This window comes from Austrofundulus limnaeus, unplaced genomic scaffold, assembly GCF_001266775.1.
Source record: "Austrofundulus limnaeus strain Quisiro unplaced genomic scaffold, Austrofundulus_limnaeus-1.0 Scaffold208, whole genome shotgun sequence".
Taxonomy (NCBI): Eukaryota; Metazoa; Chordata; class Actinopteri; order Cyprinodontiformes; family Rivulidae; genus Austrofundulus; species Austrofundulus limnaeus.
The window spans coordinates 531,642-541,987 of record NW_013952610.1 but is presented as its reverse complement, the minus strand read 5'-3'; the positions used below and the strand labels follow the sequence as shown (position 1 = coordinate 541,987).

General features: G+C 38.0%; 1 protein-coding gene across 2 annotated transcripts in view; it reads right to left on the bottom strand.

Annotated features, from left to right (window-relative positions):
- paip2b (poly(A) binding protein interacting protein 2B) overlaps window positions 1–4,842 on the bottom strand; it is a 13,391-nt gene extending 8,549 nt beyond the window's left edge. Inside the window, exon 1 of one of the 2 annotated variants that reach the window (XM_014019060.1) lies at window positions 4,682–4,842. Coding sequence is in view for 1 of the 2 variants with exons in the window: in XM_014019059.1 (XP_013874513.1) it covers window positions 3,448–3,454 (7 nt within the window). In the remaining variant the exon portion in view is untranslated. Of the gene's footprint in view, window positions 1–3,447; window positions 3,557–4,681 lie in introns of those variants that run through there. The other variant, XM_014019059.1, reaches the window with a different exon arrangement.
- Window positions 4,843–10,346: the final 5,504 nt, after the last annotated feature.

The window sequence follows — 10,346 nt, the reverse complement described above, 5'->3', positions numbered from 1 at the left end:
ACTTAATTTATATCTACTCATATTCATGTAATTTGGCATTTTAATGATTTGGCCGATTAATCGAAAAAATAATCAACAGATTAATCGATTAAAATAATCGTTAGTTGCAGCCCTAAAATGAAGACAACACAACAAGCATGTTTAAAGCTCGTGAAGCAGCGCGTGCTCGAATCTGTTAACGGTGAAAGGTTTTATGATGCAATTTAAAAGATAAAAGAAAAAATGTGGAGAGGGACAGGAAAGGTCCAACAAACATTTGAGATAATATTGTTTGGAGACCATTAAAACCATAATAATCACTTCCCAACTCCTCTATCCAATGTTTTCTTTACTAATTGATTTATTGCTCATCTTTTACTAAAAAAAATTTAAAAAAAAAAAGCATTTTCACATTAAAAAATAACTACATCCTGAGCTGCTTGTCGCTGCTACTACACTCTAATTTTCCTACCTGGTAATGAATTTTAGCACGTGCACTAAATCAATCTAAAACTTGTACAAGATGTCCTAATTTGACTTTTCTAAAAGCATTTCAGTTGCACCAAAGAAAACAAGCGTTAAACCAGTATCTCAACCACACTGCTCCAAATTACAAACTGCATTCTTGAGAGAGAGAAGTCTTGAATCGTTCACAGGTGTCGTCAGTCTCCCCAGGCGACTCACGGGGTCACGTTAAAAAGAAATCACAACACAAACGCCGTCTTTAAATAGTTACAGAGGGCGGCCATAGTTTCAGTCATGCTGGAACAATAGAGCTGTAATCTCTTGAGAGTTTGCCACTGTACGATAACCTATGCATTTGGAACTCGACACTGTTCGCAAACTAAAATGTGTGTCAAAGTGTCAGCTGCAGCTTCAAACATGAGCTGTGCAGACACCTGTACTGTTGGACAGGTGTACCCCATTCACACCACGCGTCACACAAACACTGGCTGAGCGCTTGATGGCAGTCGGTGCTCACATCACCAGATAAGTGGAAAAAGAAAACAATAAAAGCAGTTTTCATAGCGATAACAGCTCTTCAGGCCTAAAATATCCAAAACTGCACTAAATCCCTGCAAGTAACACAATATATATATACATTAGAGTACTTCCAGATAGATATAAACTAAAAATTTCACTTCAGAAGACGACACAGATAAGTAGGGGTGTAAGAAAATATTGATACACTGAAATATCGCGATATTTCATTTACCGATACTGTATCGATATTCTAAAGCCCTGTATCGATTTTTTTTATTAAGGTTTAAAATGTCAACTTTCCTGCCAGCCGTTCATTTTTATGTTGTTCAGCCTCTGACCACTAGTTGGCAGCAGTGAGCCAGCCATTTGGCTCCTCTACCTCTTGAGCACCAGAGAGTAAGAGAGCATTAGCATTGTGAGTAAACATTAGCTTCATGCTCCGATAGCTGAATCTGAGCAGAAAAGACCGACACCCTCTGCCTTCTAAGCTGAGGTAAGGTTACAAACAGTTACTTATTTGTCAGAATGTCTGTATTTTAAGACAAATTAAGTGACTTGTGCACTTCTTTTTTCCAACTGTAGTCAGCCTTCACGTTACGCATATAGCGCATGCGTCTATCACCTCGAGCGAGCTCGGCACTCCCCCAGTGACATAAAACTGTCTGTTGCTCTCAATGTCCGGCTGCAAAAATATATTTTTTCAAACTATTTATTGGCAAATTTAGTCTAATAATTGAAAACATGGATGAAATATGAAACAAATAAAATAAAATACATACAAAGCAGAACACAGCTAAATGTATCAAAAGTATGTCTATGTAATATTAGAATTTTCTGAGACAATGAATTTTGCTTTTTCGTTTTGTTTTGTTTTTTTCCCATTAAGAGGTTTTTGTTTAATAGAATTTTTGGACCAAAAATATCGCAATATATCACCTTGTTTACAGTATCGAAATATATCGGGATATATCGTATGACCCTTCTGTCATGATATGTATCGTATCGCCAAATTCTTGCCAATACACAGCCCTACAGATAAGACCAAAAGTAGCTGGTGGCACAGGTCTCTGCTACTGTTATTTTGTGGGTCAAAAGCTGAAAAGTTTGGGAACCACTGCACTTTGGTTCCCAAAGTTCGGCTTGGGACCCAATTATGGGTCATGAAGCACCTTGGATAATCTCCAGAAATCAYTTTAAAGGGTAATAAAATAATTGCTGATGTAATATTTTCCCTATAATTATTACTAAAATACAAAATAAGTATGAATAAGTATTTATATTTGTGTATAAGCTGTTTAGATTGTCAAAAAAGCCTGTGTTTTTAGGGTTAGTAACAAAGTTCATGTACTCAGACAAGTAATATTTGGGGTCACAAGTTTTTGCCATGGATATTTTGTGGGTCAGAAGATAAAAAGTTTGGGAACCACTGCCTTAAAGAGTTGAATATCACCCTCTTCCTTTCAGATTAAAAAGTGTTTGGATTTAGTCAACTAGTTAAAGCAGACACCGTAAACCAGGCTGACCTCAAAAAGTAATGAGTTGATGCACACCTACATCCTGAAAGTTTCATGTAAATTCAGGTGGTTAATGAGATATGTTGCTAAACAGATAGGCAGAGTTGACTAATGATAGCTGGGAAAGTTTAGAAAACAAATCTTGCACAATCAGCTTAGAGCTCAGGGTGTGTGTGTGAGATGAGCCTAATCATTACCACTCCAAATTTCAGCTCCATATCTTAAAAATATTTTAGTTATAGCTACTTTTGTGTTAACTACGGTTATTTACCTGAGGTTACCTTGATAAATTGATGTAACTACAAAAGCTAATGGAGTTGTAGATGCACATCCGGTGATTACTTTGTTTTTATTCGCCCACGCATGAGATAATTTGTCAATAACTAAATTAATTACCACTTAGTTTTCTGTGGCGGGCGATAACTGTGCTTTAAAAACAGGTAAAATCCGCGGGCACGTTGAAAACAAGCGTCGTACGTGACGAGCGCTAGGAGCTAGCACGGCGAAGCGAACCAGGTGTGCGTTTTGCAACAGAGAGTTAGCCTGGTTACGCTAAGAGGCTAGCTTACGCAAACCCAGAAATTAGACGGACCCCGCTGTGCTGTCAGTGAATGGGGCCTAAGGTGATCCCAGCAACAACAACAAAGAGTAAAGCGGCTAGGTGGTTTAAAAACTGGTTTTCTAAAGAGTGGCGAAACACAAAAACACTGTCTCCCCGCAAATAACACGTCGAACAAAACACGACAAAATGAGCGATTACCAAACACACATGCTTAGTGGACTAACCCCATTTTGTCTGATTATTTGAGGCCAAACAAAAGTGGGCTTCGATGCCTGTTAGCACGCTGCTACAGCATGGCAGCATCCCTGAAGCAGGTCAACAAAACAAGCCTCCGCGTTTCGCCGATTACAACGCGCCACGCACGACTCAGCGTTCGTCAGCGACATTATTCTTCAAGGTGAACGTTACCTGGCATCGCACTGTCGCTGTCCTCCTCGAAGCGCAACGCGTACTCGGATGTAAATGCACAGCGTAGAGTCGAAGAGTGCTTTTCACTCGTCGGGGAGAAATTCCTGGCAGCTGCTAAGTCCTGTTAGCCTCCGTGCTACAGTTACGGAGCGAGCTCGGTCACGTGGTCTGCTGAGGCGTTCACGGACTTTATAGCAGTTCGGACTAATGTTAAAATGAACACCTGTTTTGTATGGATTTCGTTGAGGAAAGCTTTTTTTTTGTTCGCAAACGTTGTGTGTTTTAAGCTGACGTTAATCATTTTAACATGATAGCATAAAACGAATCTCTTATTTTGAAAATCTTTTAAAACACTGTTTTACCACTTATGACAGTACAGAAACACAGTTCTTTGCAAAAGTCTTGACTCTACCTCCATTCTGATATGGTCTGCTTTCAAGGAGCTACACTTTATGCGATCTGGTGGCATTTCTTAACGACTTCGGGAGGTTTTTGTTTATTTTTGTTGCTGACCATTTTAAAACCAACCACTAGGGAGCACAGTGTTTCTCTTGCTGGTGTCCACGAGGAGGGAAACGTGCCAGGACATGGAGAGAAGAGGAAAGTCAGGAACATGAGAGTTGAGTTACAACTCTAAACATGGAGAAAATGACAGGCAAACTTTAAAGAGGTGGCTGACATGATGCAGAAGATATTTTATGACACAATGTTGTTGCGAGATTTTTTTTCAACATAAGAAGGATAAAACTTCATTATTTCTCTTCAATTAACTAACTAATGTGACTAGGCCTCAGCACTAAGGGTTAAACCACAGTGAGAGGTTAAAAGTCGGAGCTTGCAGTGGGTAATTGAACGTAGCACGCGAACAAACATCCTCCAGTGTTTTTCGCTCTCCATCACAAATGCCTGCGTGGCTTCGTGAATACAAACATTTCTGACGCTAAATTAAAAACAGTTAAACCTGTCCCTTTTGTTTGGTTGAAAGTGTAATTAAACAGACATGATTAAAATCGTCTAAAAAGTACATATGAATCTTTAAGGTCAAAATAGTATAGTTAACCAACACAGCTACTTTTATTAACCTCTGACCTCTTGAGCTGTCTACATTTTTATTTTTTGTAATTTTAAATTTAACTGAGCAGTGTTATTAAGTAAATAAAACTGTTTACGGTTTTTTGTTTTCTATGTCGCTGCTGTTTCTTTGAAGCTAGCTTCCTGTTTGTTTCATACTCACCGCTGAACTTCGTGGGGGCAATCCGAAAAACCAGCTGTCAGTGCGGGCAAACGTCTCTTTACGGACCCCAGCGTCACCAAAAAACTACGCTATGAAGAAATTATTCCAGCTGTTAATAAAAAACTGTACCTTCAATTGGTTTGCCTGGGTTGCTTTTCCAAAAAAAAAAAAAACCTGACAAATTCACTGTTTTTCTGTGAGAAGCGAAAAAAACGGTGTGGTGGTCGAGCGTGTCCAGCTGTACTCCTCTGTCATTGGTTGGAAAACACGTCAATCAACGCTTTAACGCGACGCTATTGGTCCACACAGTCTCACGGCCCGCCTTACTGCTCCATTCACGTAGGTAAACAAAAAGCAGCCTTTTTCTCCTCGCTGTCGCTTTTTCTAACTAGCATAGCCAGTTTGTATTTCATAAGCGTGCCTGCTTTAATAATGTTTCTTGAACAGTCAAAACGGTAACTTTATGGTAGTAAACAGCGTGTGGTATGAGAAAAATTAATGTAAAGAGGAGAGTAAAATTAAATGTGTCTGAAGTGTGAGCAATTTGTCAAAACTTTAGGAAGATTTTATTTTCAGCATCGTTTAACACTTTACTGTTCTTTTTACCTGAAAGAAAGAAAAAATGTTAAAATGACTTAAATCGTTACATTAAAACGGTTTAATAATTATAATTGCAAAATTTAGCTCTAATCATTGTGCTTGAAGAAACTTTGGCACATTATAACAGAAAATTTGAAGAAATATAAGTCACAGAATAAACAGTGGATTAGTGGTTTTTTATTATTATTTTACAAAATTGACATATACCACATTTCATCATGCTGATCCAATGAAAAAGCAGGCACATATTTGGGCACCACAGTGTTGTCACATTTATTTGTGTCAATGTGCTTTTTGTAACAGGGCCATCTTTCAAAAACCAACTGATTCAGAAGGAAAATCATCCATCCATCTTCTGCCAGTTATTTGTGGTGGAGTCATGGAGGCAACAGGCAGGGAACTCCAGACATCTCTCTCCGTTCCCTCCTAAAGAATCCCAAGACGTTCCCAGACCAGAGAGGGCACCTGATACCCTCAGCAGGTTCTGGACTTGTCCCGAGGTTTCCTCTCAGTGGGACCTGCCTGCAGGAAACATCCGAATCACGTGTCTGAACCACCTCAGCTGAGTTGTTTTCACCTGCAGCTTTAATCCAAACTCCTCAGCTTATTTGTAAAGCTGGGCCCAGCCACCCTACAGCCCCGTTCTCATCTGGAAGTCCTGGTTGCACAACAACGTCTATCTCTTGATGACAGTTAGCTGGACCAGGCTTCGGTTCCAAAACTGGACAACAGTACCACTCTCTTAATTTAGAATACATGTTAGGAATACTAATTTACATTTTATTACTTTATTTACTAATTTAATTATTTCCTAACCTGTTAAAGGCGACATGTGCAAAAACCAACTTTTGTAGCCATTAAATTTGTGTTTTGTTGTGTACTTGGAGTCGTAAACCCCTCTATCAAAGTAGAATGAACCAGTCTGGAAGCTGGAGGGGGCTGGGGTTTGAAGCGGCTCATTTGGATTTAAAGAGACAGCTTCAAAACGGGTTGATCTGAGACCTAAGAAAAGGGGTGAAAGAGGGGCTTGTGGAGTTACAATAAGGAGGAGGAGCATTGCAGTTCCACTTTATATAGTCCCCAACGGAATCATTTAAATTTGGGGGGTGGGGGGGGATTTAAAAGCAGAAATATGTCTCCTCTAAAGGCCAAGTTCTCTTTTGGGCAGATCTTTTCTTAAAATAGATCTTTTAAGAGTATTTTTGCAAGCAAAATATTAGTGAACACAGAGTTCAGGTGATAATTTATAATAGTGATAAAGTTTCTGGTTATAAGTCTCAGTAAAGAGGCTCATTAGCTATTAACAGTTTACTGCCATGAACGCTGTAATAAATTATAGGTTGCATTACTCTAAAACACCACAGGAGGGCGACTGCAGCACACAGTGACTCATTTGGAACAAAAACTAAAAGAAATTAAAATTATTTTAGTGTAAATCAAAGTGGAGCGGACTCTAGAAAATATTGAATCGATCATATTTTCTGATTGTGTTAATCTCACACATCAGTTCAGTTCAGTCAGATGTAGTATAATACTAAAAAAATGTATATTTTTACATGCAGGATGTGTATGTATTTTTGCATCTAATCTTTCTGTTGTTTGACAGATTTAAAGTTAAAACTAAAAACTTCACTTCACCTTCAGCTCCTGCTGCACATGTGTTCGAGCCGAGGAGGAGACGGGGACTTTAAATTCAAGAATGCCGGATGTTCCCTTGAGTGTCAACCTAAATATAAATGTGTGTGTGTGTGCAGATAATTCATCCACCCTGCTCTGGCATCGTGTGTCCTTTGGAAACACACAACGTTACATTTCCTCGTGATTAAATGCACATGTGGGACCTCGATGGCTGCTTTTCTGAAAGTTGAACTGGAATTTTCTTATTTGAGATTAAACAAAAAAAGGCGTTTTATTCATCTTTAACTGTAAACGGACGCCAGAGTTCTAAACTAAAACATCTTATGATGAAGTTGTGTGTTTTTTGTTCATGTGTTAGCATCATATGTTGAGGATGACTCTCAGTTTTATCAAATATTAGCTCGATTTTTATCAAAATAATAGAGTTTGCTGGGATTAGCTGGCTGTGGCGGTCGTCGTACTAAAATCTGTGATTCTTGAATTTTATGCTTAGGAGAGATGTTTATTTTTCTACCTTTCAGATCTTTATTCTTATTTTATCGCGTATCATCAGCGTATATGATGATACTGAATTTCACAGGTGACTCACCCGGGGGTATGAAACATTCTCCTTTAACATTTATTTCTTTGTCCCCTCTTGCAGCTCAGCCCCCTCCTCTCTGCCACCCCCACCAATCATAAATCAGACGCTCCAACTGTTTTTTATTACACAATCGCCAGGACTTCATGTCTCAGAGCGCTGTTTAACATATCTGTGTGTATCTTTAACCCCCAGACTTTCCTGTGCTCCACACCCCAGGCTGTTCTGCTCAGTGAGTCCAGTGCAACACACACACACATGAATATTCACACACTGAAGCAGACGACACACCCGTACATGCACACAAAAAGGAAGTGGCATGTTAGCACACACACACCTCCACCCAAAAATACATTAATACCTTCATTAATTTTCAGCTGCGAGTCTTAGAGGAGCTCATTGAGGAAGGTTCTGTTTTCATTCACCACAGAGGTTCTGGTCCTGCTCAGCCCGCAGTCATTAACAACTTTCACACTTTATGTAGATATTTTACACCGCGTAGGCAAAATGATCATTTATTGAAGAGAAAGATGTGATCACTTAGCTAACTGATGCGTGTTTTAATATGTATTAGTGAGCTTTGTGTCAAACTCGAGGCCCGTGGGCCAAATGTGGCCCACTGTGGCATTTTATATGGCCAGTGAGCACCAAGGACGTAACTTTAGGTCTACCATTGGGGGGGTTGTGCTCTCTATTTATTTATTGAGTTGTTTACTTTTGTAAAACCATTCAAGATATTTAGGAGATAAAATATATTTTAAGGCTTTTGCTTTGATTTACTTAACTTTCAGGGTTTGTTTGTTTTTTTGTATTTACTCTGCACCTTTTCTGTTTCACGTCAGTTCAACAGATAAGAAAAGGCTTACCCTTCTTTTTTTCCATAAGTAAGAAATATTTGACCTTTTTAGGATGCATTATATGACATAACTACATTCTAAAATTTCCAAAAGTATGTATTTACCTGGTGCACTACAATTTGTCCAGGAAAAAATACAACACAATCTAGCCATAATGTGACAAAGGCAGCCTAAAACCCTGCATGTTATTTTCAACAATTATGCTTAAATGTGCACATATCACATAATATGTGACATTGTAAATTTTGAAATCAGGTCAAAGTTAACTAAAAACAACTAGAGTTGCAGCTGTGTATTTAACCAGTTAATTTTTATTGTTACAGCAAAATTATGTTTTATTGGGGGGGTTATATCAACTAGATCAAATTATTGTGGGGGTCATAACCCCCCTAACCCCCCTGCAAATTACGCCTATGGTGAGCGCTTCAAAACTGTTATCTTAAAATAAGCTGCTTTAAAGCCAGCATTGTTTATAAACTGCATCTCTCAGAATGCATGTTGATTATTTAATTGCAAAATGACGGCATTACATACATGTCAAGTTGTACGGTCTGTCCGTAATTTACACCGATTTTCTTTCATTTTGCAGGTATACGGATATATAGAGCAATGTCAGGGATTTTTTTCAAGTTTTATGGATTTATTCAAAATCTCAGTTTCAAATTTATTTAACATCTCAGAGCCTAGAAAAAAAAAAGATAAATAACATCAAATAACCCTCTTCCAACCCGCTCTGCCACTATAAATAAGTTCTCCCGTCTTCTTTTCCTCCTGCTTTCTCTTTGGTTCTGTCATCTCTGCGGCCAACAGTTTGTCTGCTCCCTTACAAGTTGTAAATTTAAGCTGGAATGCCCATCCTGTGGGAAAATGAGTTCAGAATTCAAGACTTTCCACCACTCCAGTAGGGAAAACTCTTACTTTTACTTCTAATAGTATTTCTGTATTATTTCACATTTAGTACACGTAGTACTTTTCAGTGTTAATGAAAGGACGTTTTAAAACACTGTTTTTCTGCAGGAAATACCACGTAGAGCTCAGTTATTGTTTATTATTATTATTATTATTATTATTATTATTATTATTATTATTAATACATTAGTCTTAACACAAAATGTGGAAGTTAAATACAATTGGCCATCAGTGAAAATGAGTTTGACGCTCCTGCTTCAGAGCATTTTTTAAAGCATGCTGGCTTTTCATATTTTTATTTCCACAAATTTAGTTTTTATTTGAATAAAACATAATTAAAAAAACTGTTACTCAGATTTACTCCCTGCCTAACCCGTGACAACTGACATACAAGTAAAAAGAAACGTGAAAAGTCAACTTTTAAGTACGTTTGTGACTTCCACAATAAAAGAACAAAGATTACACAAAAATAAGCTGAAAGTTTTGGACCTTTTTGTTTGTGCGTGCCATATCTCCACATGCAAAACATCAGTATTAATTAAAAAACTGTCTTTACAGATGATTAAATAACAAATATTAGTAAGGAAAACAAAGAGTCAGCTGTTTCTTTGGACATGAAAAGGACGTTCTCCTTCAGTGGCTCCACAGAGTTTTCACAGATTAGATTAAATAATAAATAAAAAATAATAATGTGTCACTCAGAGATAAGTTCCAGCTCATACAGTTACAAGTTGCAGCAACAACCTAAAACGGAAAACATTGCTTTTTTTCCCCTTTATTTTTTTTTGTCTTGGGGTCCTGTGGTGGAAGTGTCATGATGTGGGGCTCCAAAAGTGCAAAAACTGTTTGATATATTCAAACAGTAGTGATGTAGTGAGTCATTAGGAATAAATATCTAAACAATCCACTAAGAAGTCTTAGATAATAAAAAAAATAATAAATTTTATCCCAGGAGAGCTGCTTGTGTCTGCAGGGATGCTGTCCTGGGAAGTTCTCACTCAGGCTTCTGTTGACATTTTGGACTATTTAAAGGAGCATCGGGGAAATGTGTGTGTGTGTGTGTGTGTGTGTGTGTGTGTGT